The 22,644-nt window shown below is 35.5% G+C and overlaps 1 protein-coding gene across 6 annotated transcripts in view; it reads left to right on the forward strand.

The window, feature by feature from the left end:
- The window catches only part of NELL2 (neural EGFL like 2), a 400,969-nt gene extending 388,326 nt beyond the window's left edge, over positions 1 to 12,643 (forward strand). For all 6 annotated transcript variants that reach the window (XM_073882092.1, XM_073882091.1, XM_073882095.1 and 3 more), the window contains 3 exons: positions 475 to 651; positions 2,140 to 2,364; positions 11,924 to 12,643. In XM_073882092.1, coding sequence (XP_073738193.1) covers positions 475 to 651; positions 2,140 to 2,364; positions 11,924 to 11,974 — 453 coding nt within the window. In that variant the 3' untranslated portion in view covers positions 11,975 to 12,643. The remainder of the gene's footprint in view (positions 1 to 474; positions 652 to 2,139; positions 2,365 to 11,923) is intronic.
- Positions 12,644 to 22,644: the final 10,001 nt, after the last annotated feature.

The following is a 22,644-nucleotide window of genomic DNA, read 5'->3' on the forward strand; positions in this document are numbered from 1 at the left end:
CCCTTCATCTTTCCCTTCCTGCTATCTTCTTCTTCTTCTTCTTTTTTTTTAACATATAATGTATTATTTGTTTCAGAGGTACAGGTCTGTGATTCAAAAGTCTTACACAATTCACAGTGCTCACCATAGCACATACCCTCCCCAGCTTGTTGACTATTAAATATAAATACACATGCCCTCACACAAAACAAAATTTAGGTAGTATTCTAATTACTATACTAATAAACAAGTGTGTGTATATTTACATGTACATTACCCACATTCATATATACATAAGGTTGTGTAGTGGTTATTTCATACCGGTCATTTCTGAAAATTTGCTGGTCAAGCAGTGTTTGGAAAGGAAATTGGAAGTTTTCCAGCTTGGGTAATTTCTGTGTGTTAGCTACAAAATGTAACTCTAAAGCCATTACACTGATGTAGTATATAGAGAAAGGGAGGCTTTTGGTAACTGCTTTCTTCTTTCTCATACAGAATGGATTCGTAATGTGTCGTCGGATGGTCTGTGACTGCGAGAATCCAACGGTTGATCTTTTTTGCTGCCCTGAATGTGACCCAAGGCTTAGCAGTCAGTGCCTCCATCAAAATGGGGAAACCTTATACAGTAGTGGTGACACCTGGGTCCAGAACTGCCAGCAGTGTCGCTGTTTGGTAAGTTTAGCTACAGGAAGTGCGGGGGAAGTTCCGGCCCAGAATCTAAGGAGGGAGACAGCCTTGCCCTCCCAAATCTGCCAGTTCTCAGCACCTACCTGGCCATGGCACTGGTGGTTTCAAAAAGTGAGCCCGGTTAGGATGACAAGATGGCGGGCATGCGGTCAGGACCCGTGAAGGCACATTCGGAGTAAATGTTGGACAGCATGTCATGCATGTCTTTACAGAGCTCGGAAGAAGAAAAGACTCTCCTAGCATCCCCAGTTCCATTCAGCTTAGGTTTACTCACAGACCATTATAAGCAGAACAGCATTTGTGAAAAATGTAATTTTTTTGTCCAAGTAGAACTTTTGTTAATCCATTTCTATCGGTCATGCTCAGACTTAAAAAAACAGAAACAAAAACAAAACAACACCTTTTTCTCCTTCCAAATATTTTTACCATCAATGCTATCTAGTGGGCACCCTGTTTTACACATGATATGGATTTGCAATAAATACTTATTAGAATATTATAGTTGAATGTATATATTTACAAAACTTCTAGTGGAAACAATAGGAAAAAAGAAAATAAAGACTTGATCAGGAAAACACCAATCTTTTCTCATTTGACCAAGCTTCTTGATTCTTTCGAGGAGTGTGAATGAAAAGGAAAATTGGTCTATGTGTCTTTATAGAAGAAAGTTTCCCAAATGCTACTTTTAAAGTCCTGGCTAGTTTCCTTTCTATTTGTGTGAGGATATTTTTAAGGCAATGCTTTTTTGTTGCTTCCTTTTTATACTTTAAACCAAAAAATCAATTGAAAGAACAAGGTCAGTTTCTGTGCCTGAAGGCTGCTTTCATCTCCAAGACCGTGAGATTCAGAATTATGAAGAAAATAGGAGACAGGTGGGAGCTAAATTTTAAAAAGCTCCAATTCATACAATTTTCCCATGTGGAATAAAGAAGCCTGAAATCAGTTCCTAGTTGTTTTTTTTTCCCTCCAAAATCCCTAACCTGAGAAACATATAAATGAACAAAGAAAACCTGCCAAATTCCCTTCATATTTCAGTTGATTTTCTTGTAAATGGACACAATTTCTTTATACAGAAGGGAATAAATGAGTTGGGGGGGAAATAATCAAAAGAATGAAAAAAACACCTAATATGCAAAAATTCAAGTAAAACCTTCTTCCATAGTAAATAATTCTTCTCTGTCAGGGAAAAGATAAGAGCATGCAAATTTGATTGTTTTAAGGGAAAGGGTTTTGCTTTTGTTCATTGTTCTTGTTTAATCCTTGAATGCTCTTAAAATCCAGCTGCAGTATAGACCTCAGCATGCTGATAGGACTTTTGTAGATTCCCTGCAAGATTCATGGCTTTGAAGGTGTGAGTATAAATATCCATCAAATAAACTGAGTATTCAGTAAACACTGTGCTCCCTCCACTGTGCCTCCCTCTAAGCCCTCCCTTCCTTTCTCCCGGCCCTGGTGCATCTGCTTTCCTTACAGCAAGGGGAAGTTGACTGTTGGCCTCTGCCTTGCCCAGAAGTGGAATGTGAATTCAGTGTCCTCCCAGAGAATGAGTGCTGCCGGCGCTGTGTCACTGACCCTTGCCAGGCCGACACCATTCGTAATGACATCACCAAAACTTGCCTGGATGAGATGAACGTGGTTCGCTTCACTGGGTCCTCTTGGATCAAACATGGCACCGAGTGTACTCTCTGCCAGTGCAAGGTAAAGCCTATTAAATTCAAGTAGGGAACACTTGGCCAACTGTACCCAGGACTCATTCATATTAATGTGCTTAACCTAGGCCAATGGGAAGCATTTTTTTTTTCCTATTGTTGAAACAGAGGTGGGAGGAGGGCCACTCAGCTTTATTAGTGCCAAGGCTAACTGCCCTGTGCATCCTCAAAGCATATTCAGGGAGAAGGAAGTGCATGATCAGAAACCAGATTGATCAGTTATTTATGTCACCAGAACAGAAAGAACCCACTTAAATTGCCCTCAAGTATCTAACTGTACACATCTTTAAAAAAAAAACAAAAAAACTACAACACAAACTTCATGTTTCTTCTTTCATGAGGGAAGACAATATTATTTTATTGATTTTTATCTGGTCCTTTTATGAGGTCTGTAAGACTTATCGACAAAGTAAATATATTACATTTTCCAAAGTGAAAATCAATATGGAAAAAATGGGCATATTTTTTGGTTTGTTGTGGTCAGTTACACTGGGTTGAAAAATTTAAGATCTGTTGTTTATTTTATTCCTACAGTTGGAGAAAAATCATTATAAAGATTTTTCTTCTTATTCCTGTAGGAAAATAGAGCATGTGTCTTTTACTTCAATGAGAACAAAAATACAGATAATGTAGACTGTATGTAGAGTTCATACATACTGGCAAAGCCGAAAGCATTCTACTTGATTATTGTTCCTACAAATGTTGATTTAGTGGTCACTGTATTTCATAGTCATAATTTTTGAATCAACACTAAAACTAAGTAAACAAACTGAAGGCTTAATAACAACAACACAGGAAAGCAAAGATTCAGATTTTTTCCAACATAGCACAGCCAGATATCTCTAACTCTCTTTTTGTAAGTGCACAATTCCATTAATTTTTTTTTCAATAGAGCAATTTCATTCAGATTCACTTAGCACAAATTCTTACTCGAGTGGCTTGACATAACAGGACAAAGAAATATAAAATGCTTTAAGCTTTGAGATACTATTATCTATTTCAAACCAAAATTTCTGTCTCTTTCAATCAGTGTAATTTTTGTCAATCAAGCACACCTTTTTGGGTGAACATTTAATGCGTTTTCTGAAAATGCATTAGCAAATTTGAAAGTTACTACTACTACTACTAAAAGTGACTAATGTATATGCAGTATTGCTTTAATATACATTTAATATGAGAACACATAGCAGTACTTATCTAGAAACTTCAGCATTAACGACCAACAGGGAAATATTTTCTGACATTTAATTACCAATTAAAGTCCCTTTACACTTTTTTTTTTAATATTTTATAAGTAACCTCTACACCCAAAATGCAGCTTGAACGCACAACCCTGAGATCAAGAGTCACATGATCCACCAACTGAGCCAGCCAGGCACCCCATGTACACTCTTAATCTAAGATTATTGTTCTGAGAAGTGACAGCAAAAATATATAGGAGGCGATAGGATGAAAAACACACAAATATGGCTCACACAGATATTTCCAATGAAAAAAATGCATTCAGTAATAGAAAAACATGAGAGTGTTTTCTGGGGTGAAGAGCATGAGTATGATTGTCATTTACTGCCTTATAAACAAATAGTAGGATTTTTTGCCTCATGATAGAAATGTATTCCGGCAAGTGTATTTTAGAATTAAATTCATTTTTTGTCAGGTAAGTGCTGATTCTCAGAAGTTACTGTTTGATGCTATTTCCCTTTTCCCTTCTTATTAAATATGAGTTATAAAAATATGTGCTACTTTACCAAATTTATCCCAAATACACATTTTATTATGTTTATTTTGTGTTATTTTAAAAAAATAAAATGGATGCAAGACAGGCTACAGATACTGCATTGGAGGTGAGCATTTTCCACAATTAGAGAGCACCATTTTTACTTCTTATCTCCCTGTCCTACTATCCTATGAATTACTCATTCTAGTCAATAAATACATTGTGGCGGGTATTATGCTAGTACCAGGAGTGTAATAATAAGCAAGACAGATAAACCTGTTTCTGGAAATTATTACCTAGCACCTTATTGTCTAGAGCTATGCTGTCCAATATGGTAGTCAGTAGCCACATGTGGCTATTTAATTAAAATTAAATAAAATCAAAACTTCAGTTTCTCAGTCACCCTGGCCACATTTTAATTGCTCAATAGCTACATGTGGCTAGTGGCTATCATATTAGACAACATATGAAGAAGATTTCTCTCATCACAGAATATTCTGCTGGACAGCACTGGTCTAGAGGTGAAGAATGCAGTGCGTAGAATCAGGCCACCTGGATTCAAAGCCTGGTCAGCCATACTAGCAATGTGACCTCAAGGGATGTCCATTAATCTCTCTGTGGCTCGGTTTGCTCACCTGAAAAATAAGAATAAAAATAGTACCTAACTAGGAATAATTTTAGTACCTGCATGAGAGGGTTGCTCTAAGAATTAAGTGAGAAGATCCATAAAAAAGTTTCCTGCACATTTTATGCACATTCAGAGTAAACACCAATATTGGTTATTATTAGTGTTTAATAATACAGTAAGTAGATATTAAGTCATGAAACAGAAAAGACAACATTCTAGACTGTGATGGATGCTCTGAAGGAAAGGAGCACTGTGCTAAAAGACCATATAACATGTGTACCAGTTATCTCCTGAGCAAATGACATTGAAGATAAGATCTGAGGAATTAGGAATTAGCAGGGAGCAGTTTTTTTAAAGATGTCTTTTTAAGGATGTTTTCAGATTTAAGTTGCTTAGGTTAAAAAAAAATGTTCCTCCATTTAAAGGTTAAACTCTTGAGTCAAAAATGGATGACTAAGATTGTCTAAGTCTAAAAGGGACAATGAACCCTTTGATGGGTCAGAGTGCTTTTAGGCAGTTATGCTTTGAGCTTCAAACAGTAACTAGGGATGTGTCCAGTTGAGAAATGAATACAAAGGGAGGAGGGATAGAAGGTCATTTCCTTTAATAAATAATTACCAAACAGACCATTTGGAAATTGGAAGCCAGGGGGCTACTTTTAATTCCTTGGGAGACTCTAGATGTAATACTGAAATAATTGAGGTATAAAGAAAATTAGAGTTTTAAGGATGAAGCTCCTAACTTCCTAAACTTTACCTTCATCTATCAGGAACAGCAGATTTAAAGTTTTGAAAGCAGACTTCTGTACTAACAGTAGAATAGATAACTAGATCTGTCTATGGAAACAAATGCCCCATCAATGAGGACATTAAAATGAAGACTTTCGTGTATGATTGGGAGAGATTTTCAGATCAATAAAGGAAGAAAGGATTATTCTATATGTAGTGGAATGGCTGGGTAGCAATTTGAGGGAAGTAATTTTATATGCTATCATATATCAAAACAAATTCTACATGGAAGAAATGTTAGATACTGAAAGTAAAAAGATGTAATCAAATGTTAATCAACATTCTGGAAGGGAGATGTCTATTCTAACTTAAAAGTGATAAAGTGTACCTCAAAGAAAATTTAGAGCTTCTATAGATAAACAAAATTTACAAAATGAGAAGTCACAACTAGAAACTGGAAAAATATTCTTCCAGAAGATATGCTTTGTTAAATTAAAACACATATAAAAGTTAACAAGAAAAATCAGTATTTCCCCCATAAAGAAATCAGCAAAGAATGAATAAATGATTCACTAAAAAATGCAGCTATTAAAAAAAGAGGAAATTATTCAACTTTTAAATAATTAAAACTCTAATGTAAACTAACATAATGAATTATTATTTTCACATACCACAGTAAAAAAAAACAACTCACAATAATTTCCAGTGCTGACAGAGGTGTACTTATGAATTGTTAATGACATTAAAAAACACGTGTCAATGTGCCACAATACACCTCTTTGCCTACTCCCCATCCCAACTCAAATATCTTTTGTCCTACTAACACCAGGTCTGAGAATATAACCTAAAGAAATATTCTAAAATATATGCATGACAATATTCACCTCAGTATTATTTGTCATATAAAATCAAGGAAGAAACCAAGGTGTCCAAAAATAGAAAAATAGTTAAATATGTTCTAGTAACTCTATGATGCAATATATATTATACTATAATTATGTAATATATATATAATTATATGATTATATTACTCAGCCATTGGAAAAAATGGCTTAAAATAAAACCTAAGCTAAAAATATATGTAATTACATTTACACTTTAATTGCAAGAAGGTTGAAAATAAAAGTATGAAAATGAATTCTATAAAGTCATACTAAAATACTGATGATAGTGGGATGTTTAAAAATATATTATTTATATATACATCTATTTACAATCTATATAATGTGTAAACAGATTAATATATTAATTATACAGTAAATGATTAATAAATGAATAAAAACTAAATTTACTGAATATAAATAACATTAAAATATATTATACATGTATTACATATAAATATATTAACTGAAAATTAAAAGCCAGCTGTCTTTTTTTTTTTTTTTTAAGATTTTACTTATTTATTTGACAGAGACTCAGCGAGAGAGGGAACACAAGTAGGGGGAGTAGGAGAGGGAGAAGCAGGCTTCCCGTGGAGCAGGGAGCCCGATGCGGGGCTTGATCCCAGGACCCTGGGATCATTACCTGAGTCAAAGGCAGACGCTTAACGACTGAGCCACCCAGGCACCCCAAAGCCAGCTGTCTTCTAATCTTGATTTGAGTTTAGCACAAAAATAGTGACAATGACTTTTTTAAAACTTTTTAAAAATATAGAATAAATATAGCCAGAAATAACAGGGTGTTAAGGAAACTTACTTTGTACTATGTAAAAGTAACTAGTTTTATTCATTGTAATAGTAGGTTGTTACTATTCCTAGTAATCAGACTAAGTTTCAGTGGATCACCTTTTATTTTAGTTTTTATCAAGGTAATATTAACTATAGTGAAATGCATAGTTATTATATATATAATTTGATGAGTCTTACAATCAAAATATAGAATATTTCCAATACTTGAGTAAGTACCTTTTTTTCCCCTTCCAGGCAATACCAACTTACCATAGCAAACTTCAATTTGATTTCATTGTAGTAGATTTTTTTTGCCTTTTAAAAATTTCATATAAATGGAATCGCCCAGGATGTACTCTTTTATGTCTTCTGGTAAATTACCCATTTTATCATTATGTAATGCCCTCCTTTTCTCTAGCAAGCCTTCTAGACTTTGAAGTCAATTTTTTCAGATATTCATTTTGTTTTGACCCATCTACTTTCAACCCATCTATGGTTTTATATTTAAACTGTATTTTTTTATAGATAATGTATATTTCGTTCTTACTTTGTTATCGAGTATGACGGTCTCTTTTAATGAAGTGTTTAGTCTGTTTACATATAATTTAATATTTTGGCATTGGTGGATATAGGGCTACCATTTTGCCATTTGTTTTATTTTTGTCCTATCCATTTTCCATATTCCTATTCCTCCATTTCTTCCTTCTTTTTGTTTATTAACTTTTTATATTATTTAAATTTAATTGTTCTTTTGGACTTTTAACTATAGCCTTTTGTATTATTATTTAAGTTACTGATCTAGAGATTATAATCTATAGCATTCATTTATTAGAGCAGAATAAGATTTATTATACTACTTCACATAAAATATAAGAACTTCAACATAATAGAATTCCATCCCCCTTAGCCTTTGAGCTATAATAAATAATCATATATTTTGTAACTCAGTAAGCTATAAACCCTAAAATTCCTTATTATTTTTGCTTTAATCAGCCAAATATCTCTTAAGGAAGTTAAGGGAAGAAGAAATGCTATATTTCATACTTATCCACATATTTGCCATTTCTAGTGTTCATTTCTTCTCACATATTTGAGCCTCCATCTGGTGTCAACTTTCCTTCAGTTTTAACTTCCCTTAGCATTTTCCATATTATAGATTCATTGGTTAATAGATCTCTTAACTTCCATTTATCTGAAATTATCTTTATTTTTAAAGGATATTTTTATTAAATATAGCACTCTGGATTCACAGATTTGTTCCCAGGACTTTGAGGGTGATACTCTATTGTTTTCACGTGTCCATCATTTCTAATGAGGATTCAGCTATCATTTGTATTTTTGTTCCCCTGTCTTTTCCCCCATCTGTTTCCTTTCACAGTTCTCTAGCTTTGATTTTTAGGAGTTTGACTGTGATACACTTAGATGTGATATTTTGTGTGACTTTATTCTTTGGTGTTTGCTGGGCTTTTTAAGTATCTAAGCTGGTAGGTTCTTTTGTTTTTGTTTTTTCAAGAAATTTGAGAAAATTTTGACCATGGTTTCTTCAAATTTTTTCAAATATTTTCTCTGCAATTTTCTCCATCCTATTCTTCTGAGACTATGATTACTCATATGTTGTATGGCTTAATACTATCCTGAAGGTCAGTGAAGCTCTATTTTTATATCAGTCTTTTTTCTCTTTGTTTTAGATTGGATAATTTCTATTTTTTTTGTTATAAATTTACTGACTGTTCCTCTGTCATGTCTAATCTGCTGTTAAATCTATCCAATGAGTTTTTCACTTCAAATACTGCAAATTTTCACTCCAAAATTTCCATTTAATTCTATTTATAGTTTTATTTATCTGCTGAGATTTACCATCTTTTTTTTGTTGTTGTTTTACTTCAAACATATTTAAAATAGATACTTTCCAGTCCTTGTCTGCTAATTATTCCATCTGGATTGTTTTTGAGTCATTTATATTGACTACTTCTTCTCTTGATTAAAAGTCACATTTTCTTGTCTTTCTTCGTGATATCTAATATTTTTACGGTTTATTGGATACTATGGATGATATATGGCATAGATCATATGTTCTTTTAGCTTCCTCTGAAGACTGTTTGTTCTAGCAGTTTGCAAATTTCTGGCCTATCACCTTGCACTTAAGAAAACTTCACTTTACTCTGGTTAGGTGGGTCTCTTCCAGATTTACCCTTAGTTCTAGGGTGAGTCTCTTAATCTTGAGTCTCTTAATCTTGAGACTTTTACTCCTAATCATGGCCCTTTTGGGCTTTCAATGAAAAACCTGAATTTTTATCAATCCTTTCTAACTTGGAAGGACACAGATTTTAAACACTGCTACCCACAGTAAGCAGCATTTGAAATCTCTGCCCAGATCTTGCAACTTTCAAGCTGTAACTCATTATCTCTTTAGTCTCTTCTGTATTTCAAAGACCAGCCAAGGATTTGAGGGGAGTTTATATGCTGATTCACTCCCTCCTTTCTAGGTATTTCTTTCTGAATTTACAACCACTCTGGCAGCCCTAAAAGTTGTCCTCTGACATCTGAGGCCTATCAGATTGTGTCTTTATGCCTGAGCTGTAGTTAGCCTAAGCTGCAGAGACTACAAAGTGCCCTAAGGGGAAATGCAAAGGAAAAATAAATCTCACACATTTCCCTTCTTTCACAGATTGAAACCTTTCCAGTGTCCGCCTGCTTTTTGGTCACTATCTGTTGCTTTCAAATAGTTATTTTTTCTATTTTTGTCCAGACCCTTTATAGTTATCTGTGGGGAAGGTTAGTTTTATATAAGCAACTATGCCATTACTGAAACTGGAACTCCAGTAGGATATTTTATTATTCATTCTTGTATGAACTATGTTTCCCTAATTGAGGAGTTTCCACTGGTATATGATTTATAGAGCTTTTATCTTATTGTAACAGAAAATATGGATATAGAATAAGAAAAACATTCCTGGAAGATTTTGGAAAATCCCTTCCTAAAACATACTCATGGGAACCATAAAAATGATTTTTCCACCCATAGGGTTCTAATGCTAGCTTCGCATACTCAATGGCAGAAAGCTCCAGAAATCCCCTCACTTTCTGCTCAAAAGCCATACAATTTGAGGAACTGATACTCACAGGAACTGGTACATCCCTTACATCAGTGGGTGCCTGGACTGGGAAAGATGATGTAATGGTTATGGTAGAAAACCTGCCTCTGAGCATGATGACAAAGCTTTAAAATGCCACTGGAGATCCAAGAGATGTTGAGACTTTCTCTCATTGTCAGAATAAGAACTCTGCTTCATAAAAATTAAGAACGGAAGAGTATTGGCTTAAATTGATAATACTTTTCTTGGAAATGGACTAGTTTTCCCCTCATTTGGTATACTTCAAAAAAGTTTAAAGTATCAAAATCTTTTGTCTTATAGAACAGACACTTTTGATTTTATCATAAAAGTATAACACGTTTTTAAACCATCTAGGGTCACTTATCTGAGAGGAAATATCAAATAGAGGATGGTTTTTAGTCAGACTAACCTGAATTTTAATTCCTGCTGTACCATTGTTAGCTGTGTGATTTTGGACATGATATTTAAGCTTTCTGATCTTCAGTATCTGAATCTAGGAAGTGTGAATATTAATAGTGACCCACTGAGAATGCTGTAAGGTTGAAATTTGATAATGTATTTAAAGTGCCTAGCAAAGTGTTTGACACAGAGTATGCACTCAAGAAGTAGGATATTATCATCTTATGATTGTAGTAACAATATTAACATAATCATCATTATTTGTTAGCTGGTTGAAGAGAGTGCAAGGAATCAAAAGAGCAAGATATTAATTTTTTTGTAATGCACTGTATTATTTTGGTATTTTATTTGAAAAACTAATTATGTGTATCTGGCCCTTCCCTGCTATTTTTCCTACTATATTTCTACACTGTTTTCTTCACCAACTCAAAATTCTCACCCAGATCTTTTTTTAGCTTCTTAACTAAACAAAACTACTTTCACTTCAAAGCCTTTACTCATTCTGTTCCCTGTGCTTTTGGCCAACCTTTTCACATTGCCTTGAGGTCTTGGTTTAAATATCACTTCTACAGAGAAGTCCACCCTGACCACCTAATCTAAGTAGCCAGTCTTTTCTTTATTATTTTTAAAAGATTTTATTTATTTATTTGAGAGAGAGAGAGGGAGGGAGGGGGGAAGAGAGAGAGCATGAGCAGGGGGAGGGACAGAGGGAAAAGCAGACTCCCTGCTGAGCAGGGAGCCCGATCCGATCCGGGGCTCAATCCCAGGACCCTGGGATCATGACCTGAGACAAAGGCAGAAGCTTAACCGACTGAGCCACCCAGGTGCCCCAGCCAGTCTTTCATTAGTATCCTGACATCACCTAGTTTCTTTCTTTTCTAGCACCTTTCACAATTTTTGATTATATGTTTGCTTGGTATTTATTAGTTTTCTGCCCCCCCCCAACTGTAACCCCTGCCCTATGAGGGTAGTAACCATTCTGCTTATTCATCCATATACCTAAGGCTTAATATACTCAATACATATTTTGTGGATGAATAATTAAGAGAACAAATGTGATCTAAGAAGGTGCCATGTGGTAAATAAAGCTAGTCTCTGATTTGCCACAAATAACTGGGCATAATTGGTTCTGCAGTAGCAGAGACATGAGAAGTGACTGGGAGGTTGAATTTGCTGGGGTGCATAAATAGCAAGCCCCAGTTAGATTTATGTGCACCAATCAATAAGTGTGAGTATTTACTAACGGCTTAACAGCTTATACCATCCTTTTCTTTCCTCTTTTTTCTTCTCTAGAATGGCCACATCTGTTGCTCAGTGGATCCACAGTGCCTTCAGGAACTGTGAAGTTAACTGTCTCACGGGAGATTTCTGTTTAAAGAATGTTCTTTCATTAAAAAGACCAAAAAAAAAAAAAAAGTTAAAACTTAAAGTGGATGATTTGTGGGCAGCTAAGTGCAGCTTTGTTAATAGCTGAGTGAACATTCAATTATGAAATTTGTGAAGCTTGAGAAAATCACTAAAGGAAAATTCTTGGGGCAAAACGAGACCAGAATTCTGCTTCTACTGTGTCTGACATCACCGTGGTAGAAGAATGGGTATAGAATACACACCACGACATCATGACCCCTGGATATAAAGCCTGAGCCCATCAGAGCTTTGAAAGCCTCTAGCTTCACTGGTGCAGAAAATTTTTCTCTAGATCAGAATCTTCACGAATCAGTTAGGTTCCTCATTGCAAAAAAAATAAAATGCAAGGCAGTGAATGAATTATATTTTCAGAAGCAAAGCAAAGAAGTTATAACGTGTTATGTATAGTATACACTCTGAAAAGAAATCTGAAACAAGTTATTGTAATGATAAAAATAATGCACAGGCATGGTTACTTAATATTTTCTAACAGGAAAAGTCATCCCTATTTCCTTGTTTTACTGCACTTAATATTATTTGGTTGGATTTGTTCAGTATAAGCTCGTTCTTGTGCAAAATTAAATAAATATTTCTCTTACCTTATAACGTGTCCGAGTGTCTTGTTTACATGTATTCCTTTTCCCCTAGATGCCTCAGCGTACAAACTGCTTCCTAGTTCTGCTGATGAAAAACTCCCACCATGCTATTTCCAAATTAAAATGTGATTTTCACTAAATTATATGTCTAAGTGGGGAGTGTGATGCATACTTTCATTCTGCCTCTTGAGATCCTTTTAATCTCCTTTTCTACCCTGCCTGTATCCTGGGAACTGATCTATGTAGACCATTTTAATGGGTTCCCTTGTCCTTTGGATTCTGGCTTGGTTTTACCAGTGGGGACTGCTGGCAAGATGTCAGGAAGAGTTAAATTTGGGGTTTTTATTTTGCTGGCTCCCTTCCTGCCAGATCACGACCATGATTAGTGGTGTCACCTCACTGAAGGCTCCATCTCCTGATGCATGGTCCCCTCTGGTTAGCTACCCTCTCCAAGTTCTGATAACTTCTTTTGTTTGCTTCTTCCAGTTTAGGGATAGTAACAACTCTGGCTGTTTTGTCCTCAGGAGGTAACTGCTCCATTTCTTGTTGATTTCCCTATTTCCTGTCACATCTTTATAAATGGTCCCTTTGTTAAACTCTCTTTAATTAGCCAGCTTGTGTGTGCCATCATTTCCTGCCAGGACTCTGACTGATACCCATAAGGAGGGGAGTATGTGAGGGTTGGGAATGTCTTCAAGAAGTGGTCCTTCACATTTTGATATAAAAAAATATAGAATTCCAATGTTAGGAGGGATTATGACATTACCTGTTAAATTTATTGATATACTAGAATCTCAGGAGGAAAAAAAAGTAAACAGATCGATGCCCCAATAAAGGACATGTAATCCATTACTGCCCTATCGATATGTTTTGCATTAGGGCAAAAAGCAAATACAAAAATTATCAAATTAAATTTTAGCTGCATAGAGTCTTTTACTTTAAAGAAGAAAATGGAAATGGAGAGTATATGACTACTCCAAACTACAGAAATGGTAAAGTGGCTTTTCACTATCCCTGTACCATTGCTATGGAAACAATCTTACACTAACTGAGCTAAAGGGTAATTTATAAATGTCTTAATACTTTGGCATGTATAATATTTATTGGATGTGTGAATTCAAGTATCTCTCCATATTCCCTGGATTTATCATAAATTATTTTTTCTGCAGCCTTTTTATATTTAATTTAAAATTTCAACAGAGCACAAGGGCTTTTTTCCCCTCCCACTATTTACTACGGTAAATAGCAATTTAGTCTCCAAGAAGGTATTAATTTGAAGTTATTTCCATGTGATTTTTTTTTCCTTATATATGTTTTGGATTTCATATTAAATCTTCCTGAAAAAATATATATTTTATTTGCATTAATGAAGAGAGTAAGAAATAGTGTGTGCATGTGGGTGTGTATGTGTAATGTATATATACACATACCATCTCCATCCATATATTCATATATATGCATCATTTAGATATTTTATGGCTTTTGGAAGAAGAAGCAAGGCTGGGATTGCATATTCCCAATTTGTTATAAACCTTAGTAGGGCTCTGTGGATTTTGGTGGTTTGTAGACCCCTCGTTAAACTGCTAAGTGAAAGAAAACTCTTATAACATTGAAAAGAGGGAAAAAATAAGATTATATTCTTCCAAGGACTATTAAAGCAATGAATATGCTCAGATTGAATTTACTGCCTTCAAAAAATATATCCCAGGAGGGTTACTGTTTACCCCTACAAGCAGTAATCAATTGCTTCTTAAGAACTTTGTTCCTTGAAAAAGAGGTGGTTAATGCCCTACTTCTTACTCTGGAGATAATTGGCAAAATGCCATCGTTGAATTATGCCAACATTATGGGAAAGTGAAAGCTAAGAAGCATGAATTTAATTTGGGGGTACTTGGCTCTTTTAAGAGCAGCTCTTGGTGACAATCGTTTTTACATTTCCTTTATTTTCCCTTTCTGAGAAGAAAAGCACAAGAATCTTTAAATGTAATCCTTCGGTAACTAACGTATGGCAATCCATATCATTTATCTCCCTTTCCAAAAGACTGCCATATTGCTTTTTCCCCCCTGCCCTATATGCTGGTAAAGAGAGCCACGGGTTTGTTCAGTTATACTGCAATATCATGGAACTCTTTCATCCTCCCACTAACTTGGTTATCTATAGCCAAAGTTGAAACACCCTATAACTGCCTTTAAAAAAAATGAATGGCATATCAAAGGTCTAAAACAGTAATCAATACTCTGAGTATCAGAGTAGCAGAAGTTATTCAGTTGAACAAAGCTGAGGTTACATGTACTGAATAGAAAATCAGCTTCAGTTCACTAAGCATTACCCCATCTATCATACCTCCATGTTGCTGACTAGTTTGGAGTTCCTCTGCAGGTCAGCAGATCCCGCAGACCTGTGTGTGGCCGCAGTCCTGTTGACCTAGCGCTGAAGCATTGATGAAACCAACTTTTTTAGAACAAGACGTTTTGTCTTTATATTTTCAAATGTAGAGTGGTAGTGGTCCAATAGTAAATTGATCTCAGAGAGATTCCTGCGAAAAGGATACCTGAAGGCAGTAAGTGAATGCTCGTGCTCTATACACACTTTATTCATGGAGGTACCTGGACCCTCACTCTTGGCAGTCCCTTTGTTGCTGTGAAGTTGGCTCATTGTGTTCTTACTGACCTTTCATTATTGATGCACTGTTTTCTGCCCTAGAATTCAATATCTTCCATAAAGGAATTGCCACCTCTTTGCAGAGTAATTGCCTTTACTTAATAGACCTGCAGGCAGAAAGGCAGGAGTGCCTTAAGCTGTAGTGGTTCTGGATCTGTGATGAAATAAAGTGACAAAAATAGAACCATTGGAGGAGTTTTGAGTAAAATCATCTGAGTTGCAATTTCCTATATATGCTTTGTATTTGCCAGGACAACTTCCTCCAAACCTTTGGTCTTTGTATTGAGATTAAATCATTGTTTGTAGAGATGGTTTACCGGGCAGATTCTGAAAGTCTTTATTTTGAATGACAAATGGCATAACTATGTTACAGTCACCACCAAAATACTGCATTTAAAACATGCTCTCCCATTTATCTCTAGTGCTCGGTGCTTTAAAAAAACAGTCTGGAATAAGAGTGTGGTTATATGTAAAAGTCAAAACGATACCAAGTTCATTTTTGAGTAATTTTCTTTCTCTTTTACAAACACACAGCTATAAGTAAGGAAAAAAGAAAAAAAATTGAAAATATAATTTTCTAAAAAATATATAAAGAATCCAGGAATAAGTCTACCAAAAGAGATGCACGGCCTTGTGGAGAAAATATAAAACCACACTGAACAAATATTTGTGGAGGCCCCACCATATATGAGACACTGTTCTAGGCAGTGTGTGAAGCGTCAGGGCACTGTGGAGCAGAAGCATCCAGAGTGGTACCACAGTGAATAAAGTGTGTACAGAACACAAGCATCCACGGACATATTGCCTTCTTATGGAGTTCACATTCTAATGGTGAGGAGAGAAAATTAAATACGTAGATGCTATGTCAGGTGAGGATAAGTGCTATGAAGAAAAATTAAGCTGGTTTGGGGTCATGATATGGACAGGAGTGATAGTTTAGATAGGGTGTGCAGGAAGTCCTCTCTATGTAAAGTGACATTGGAGCAAATGCTTGAAAGGACTGAGGGGGTGAGTCATCTGTGTTCCTAGAGGGAGAGAATTACAGACAGGGAGAACTGTGTGAACAGATCTGAGGTGGGCGCATGCTTATGTGTGTCTTGGGAGGAGCAAGCAAGCTGAGACAGAAGATGAGATCACAGGAGTGGCTGGTGATCAGATCACATAGATCCACCTGGGCCAAGGTTAGAAATTTGCCTTTTATTCTTAGTGAGATGGGAGTCATTAGGGACTTTTGAGCATAGCTGTGACATAATTGGGCTGACATTGAAAAGGATCACTTTTGCTCCTGTGTGGAGAATAGACAGGGGAGTTGCAGGAAGGGTGAGATGTGCTGAGTGTGGAAGCAGGAGGTGTATTCATAGCGCAGAATTTTGGACAAGATGGTAATGATTTGGACTAGGGTGGTAACAAGGGTGAGAAGTGAGAACCAATGGAAGTTAACATTAAAGAAGATCCAACTAAATGAAAAAATGGATAGGAAGTTTAAATATCTTTAAACAGTCAATTCTCCCCAGTGGTTCTTTTTTTTTTCCCCCCAGTGGTTCTAATGAGGAAAAAAATATATTAAAAAACAGTTCTTTTAAGGTGATCCTAAACGGTCATAGAAAACCAAGTGGCCAAGGAAATGTTTTTGAGATGTATATTTTAATATTTATTTGTTTTTGTTTGTTTATGAGAGAGCACATGCACAAGCAGGGGATGGGGAGGGGCAGGGAAAGGGAGAGAGAGAATCTCAAGCAGACTCCCTGCTGAGTGCAGAGCCCAATGCAGAGCTCAGTCCCAGGACCCTGAGATCATGACCTGAGCTGAAATCAAGAGTTCGACACTCAACTGACTGAGCCACCCAGGCGCCCCAAATGGCCAAGAATATTTTTAAAGAATCATATTTCAGGGTAGGAGAGACTTGTTCTACAATACATCAAGATAGTATAAAGCTGTAGAAATTGAGAGTATTACTATAGAAATAAACCAGGTAGATGACAGATGGACGTATCTAATAGCATCAAGTCCTCAGAAAACATCCCAAACACATATGGATACTTGATATGTGACAGAGGTTACACTGCAGAGGTGGGCCTGTGGAATTTGGTTATGGAAGAACAAAAACATATCCTTATTTCATACAAATTAACTCCATGGAGATTAAAGACCTAATACAAAAAGCAACACAAACTTATGAAAAAATTTTAGGAGAATGCTTTTTGACCTCAGAATATTTTAAAATAGACTCAAAAGACATAAAATTATAGTTAAATTCTGTTATATGAAATCAATGAAAAGACAGGCTACAGGCTGGAAAAAATATTGGCATTATAGGTAATCACAAAGGATTGGTAACCAGAACACACACACACACACACACACACACACACACACACTCCTAAAAAGAAGAAAAGCAGAAGTATCCAATAGAAAAATGAAAAGACATATATAGGTATTTTGCAAGAAAGGAAACCCCAAAATGACTAATAAATATGAAACTTTTCTTGGGCTCCCTAGTATTAGGTAAGTTTAAATTAAAGCCACAATGACAAAATCCAATAAAAATTTGATAAAGTTAAAAAGTAAGGATAGCGCATGGGTCACCTGGCTGGCTCAGTCAGTTAAGTGACTGTCTCTTGACTTCAGCTCAGGTCATCATCTCAGGGTTGTAAGGTCGAGCCCTGTGTGGGGCACCACACTGGGTGTGGAGCCTGCTTAATATTCTCTCCTTCTCCCTTTGCCCCTCCCCCTCCAATCACACATGTGCATGTGGTCTCTCTCTAAAAAAAAAAAAAAAGGATAGCACCAATTGTTGGTACAAATATGAAACAACAGGAGCTCCTGCACACTAGTATTGGTATCATACATTATACACATCTCCAAACCACTTTGCAATACCTGAAGTTGAGGATACACACCCCTCATGACCCAGCACATACTCTGAAGCATGTGATCTAGAGCTGCACTGTCCAATACAGTAGCCAAGAGTTGTTTGTGGCTATTTAAATTTAAATTAATTAAATTAAAATTCAGTTCCTCAGTTGCATGAGCACATTTCAAGGGCTCAGTAGCCACTCTGTGACTATTGGCTAGTCTACTATATTGGACAGCACAATGATAGTTCTATCATTAAAGAAAGTTCTATTGGAATGGTACTACTCTATAGAAATTTTCATGCACATGTACGAAAAGATGTGTAACAGATATTCATAGTAGTATTATTTGTAATAACAAAATTCTAGAAACCACTCAAATGTCAATCAGTAGGATCACTGATAAACAAAATGTGCTATGTTTATATTTTGGAATACTATAGAACGTGAAAATGAATAAGAACTACATATAGCAACATGGATGAATCTCAGAAACAATGTCTAAAAAAATCAAAATGCAGAAAATGCATACATAACACAGTATTTATGTAAAATTTTAAAATATGCAAAACTGTGTATTGTGTAAGAATATATTTATGCAACTATAAGTATTTAAAAGTGCATGGGAATGATAAACATCAAATGAGGATAGTGGTTGTCTCTGAGAGATAGAAGAGAAGCACCAAGTATTCAGGGTACATAACTGTGTTGGTAATATTATCACTTTATTCTATATACTTCAGATATTTCAAATAATGTCAATTGCTGGCACTCAGGTAAATGAATTTACAGATTGACTAAATTAAACAGAAGTTGCATTTCTATTCCCCACACTAAGCCAGTTAATTTTTGACAGATATGTATGGAAGTCATAAGATTTGTGGAAGCTAGGCTTTAGACAATTATATGTAGTGTGCTTTCTTCAGCAGCACATATACTAAAAAATAGACAATTATATGTAGTAATAAAGCCTAAAAGGTTTCTATTTCTAATAATTTATTTAAATGAATACAATACTACTCCTTTAAACACAAATAGAAAAAACATCAGGATGATCTCATCACCTTTGCTATTGTTTTGATTTTTGTTTGTTCTCTGCTCCCATGCTTACATATTTTACATTGTTGAGTCATAGTATTATTTTTATTTCTGCCTTTGGCATAGCATTTTATTGTACACAATTTTATATTATTAAATGTTCATAAAATGTTAATGACCTGTAAATAGTTCATTGATTTGTTAGAAATGTAGTTTATTTCCTTCTAACTTTTTTATTATTATAGATGCTACTATAATTCATACCACGTAAGTTATCCTTAGACTATATTATCAAGAGTAGATTTAATGAAGCAAGTTATGAACAATTCTAATGATGTGGTTTGCTTGTTTTATTGTCTCAAGTCCGTACCAATGAACAATTCCACTGGCCATGTATGGGATTATTTTTAAAATAGCCTATCCTATATTACCAATTTTAGTCCTCCACTATTTTTATAGGTATAAAAGGATACATTACTATTTTAACTTGAATTTCTTTAAATAACTGTAAGGTTAAGTGTATGTAGGTACAGTCATTTTCTCCTCATGTTCTTGTTCATATAACTCTTGTGCTTTGATATTTTTCTTATAAGTCAGAATTAGATAGTCATGTTTAATTGTTAGAACTCCTTTGACATATTTTTGCCAATGTCTTCCTCAATATGTTATTTTTAGTTTATTTTAATTTTTATTAGAAAGAATTTTAATATTTATCATAGATGGTTACTTTTATAACCTCTTATATTTCTTCAAAGTCAGATTATTATATGGCAATTAGCTCATTGTACACATCCAGAAGTGGAATACTCACCACCTCCAGAAACCATGCATTCCATTTTTGAAATACTCTATTTGAGTTCTTCTGAACATCAGCTGAAATCTATTTTCCTTAAATTTCAAATTAATTTACATCATGTTGGTCCTAGCTCTACTCAATGGGCCATACCGACAAGCTCCTCTTCAAATATCCTTCTAGAACCCTCTACTTCTAGTATTAAATTTCTCCAATTTAAACTAAACAACATATTCCAGGAGAAATTTCTTTTTTTCTTATTGTTATTATGCTCAGTTAGCCAACATATAGTACATCATTAGTTTTTGATGTAGTGTTCAATGATTCATTAGTTGCATATAATAACCAGTGCTCATCACAACATGTACCCTCCTTAATGCCCATCACCCTGTTACCCCATCCCTCCACCCCCCTCCCCTCTGAAACCCTCAGTTTGGTTCCCAGAGTCCAGAGTCTCTCGTGATTTGTCTCCCTCTCTGATTTCTTCCCATTCAGTTTTCCTTCACTTTCCCTGTGGTCCTCCGAGCTATTCCTTATGTTCCACATATGAGTGAAACCATATGAATATTGTCTTTCTCTGCTTGACTTATTTCACTTAGCATAATCTCCTCCAGTTCCATCCATGTTGATGTAAAAGTTGAGTATTCATCCTTTCTGATGGCTGAGTAATATTCCATGCGGTTCTATATATGAACCACATCTTCTTTATCCACTCATCTGTTGAAGGGCATTTCGGCTCCTTCCACAGTTTGGCTGTTGTGGGCATTGCTGCTATGAACATTGAGGTGCATATGGCCCTTCTTTTCACTACATCTGTGTCTTTGGGGTAAATACCCAGAGTGCAAATACCCAAAGGAGGGTAGCTCTATTTTTAATTTTCTGAGGCACCTCCACACTGTTTTCCAAAGTGGCTGTATCAACTTGCATTCCCACCAACAGTGTAAGAGGGTTCCCCTTTCTCCATATCCTTGCCAACATTTGTAGTTTCCTGTCTTGTTAATTTTGGCCATTCTAACTGGTGTGAGGTGGTACGTCACTGTGGTTTGATTTGTATTTCCCTGATGGCTAGTGATGTTGAACAATTTGTCATGTGTCTGTTAGCCATTTATATGTCTTCTTTGGAGAAGTGTCTGTTCATGTCTTCTGCTCCAGGAGAAATTTCTTTAAACAAAGACATACTTGGTTAAGAAACTGAGAACATAAACTGGGACTCCTTCACTGGACTTCTCTATCTTACAAAGAATAAAAATGTTCTCCACATTCACCAAGTGATCTCTTCTGATATATTTGAAATTCATAAAAACTTCAAAATGCTAACTAAGAGAACATTTAGATTCAAATTGCATTCTCCCAAATGTGTTTACAAAATCATCTTTCTAACAGCATATTCAATGCTGTGTAAAATGGGATTTTATTTGGTGGCATATTACTATTCCATCAAGAATCCAGTAGCATGTATTTACCACTACAAATTGAATTCTTCTAGTAATTTGGGCTTTTCATCCATAGTAAATACATTTCTTAGTGTAGGACTTTATGCATCATCTCATCATTCTAAACGAAATGCCAAAGGAAGATAACTTTGCCTTGCTATGAATAAAACAACTTGGTTTTATTTTGGTCATTTGAATCATTTTGACTGCAAAGCCAAGCCAGTAGAGACAGAAGTATCACTTCGGTTAAATTCTCACTTGACATAGAGCAGGACACGGTAGCACACTTCATTAAGTGATGATTAACAATAAAGACAGAGTTCTTGCAATTGACACATTTAACCCATGTTTTCTGAACATTCGTTTTTATTGTTTGTGACATATATTAACCAACCTAGAGTTTTGTTTTACTTTCTTTTTTTTTCCTTACAGAAAACTGCTTCTTTTTTATTTTTAGCAAACATGAACTGTTTTAAAAAATACATAAAGTATTTCTTTAAAAATTACTTTTTTTTTTTACAGTTACTCTCCATGCAATTACTCTTTCTGTTTGCTAATATCACTGTCATTATTCTGAGGAGGGAAGACTACATAAGCCAGTCCTCTCCAAGCCTTAAACTATCTCTTCGCTGCTAGCTGGGGTGCCCGGGCAGGATTGTAGGCATGTGACTGAGCATGGGAGCAATGAAGACTGGAAGCCTTTAGCTGGTAGCTTCTCCTTTTTCCAATTCTTCCTTTTTCCTTTTTTTTAAGATTAATTATTTATTTATTTGAGAGAGAAGGGGAGAGAGAGAGTATGAGTGGGGGTGGAGGGAAGAGGGAGAAGCAGACTCCCTGCTGAGCAGGGAGCCCTGAGGCTGCCAGGATCCCCGAGATCATGACCTGAGCCGAAGGCAGATGCTTAGAAGGCAGACACTTAACTGACTGAGCCACCCAGGCGCCCCTCAATTTGTCCTTTTATATGCTTTATTTCCATAAGGCAGAAGAGCCTTCACTTTTCTTCTTCACAAACCTCATTTGTCTGCAAAAATTTAGATCAGATGTTCAATCCATATCTCTTGATCCATTTCCAGTAAGATGTTCTCATCCTGCTCCAACTCCTGATTACCTTTCCCTTACGTTAATTTGCTCATCCTACTGAACGCATCTGAAGGCAGGATTCACGTCTTACTCGTCTTTTAAATTCCACACAGTGCAGTGGCTAGTGTAGAATAGAATCCCTATTAATAT

This window comes from Callorhinus ursinus, unplaced genomic scaffold (genome assembly GCF_003265705.2).
Source record: "Callorhinus ursinus isolate GAN/ISIS: 27379988/994484 unplaced genomic scaffold, GSC_fseal_2.0 scaffold44, whole genome shotgun sequence".
In the NCBI taxonomy this organism is placed as follows: domain Eukaryota; kingdom Metazoa; phylum Chordata; class Mammalia; order Carnivora; family Otariidae; genus Callorhinus; species Callorhinus ursinus.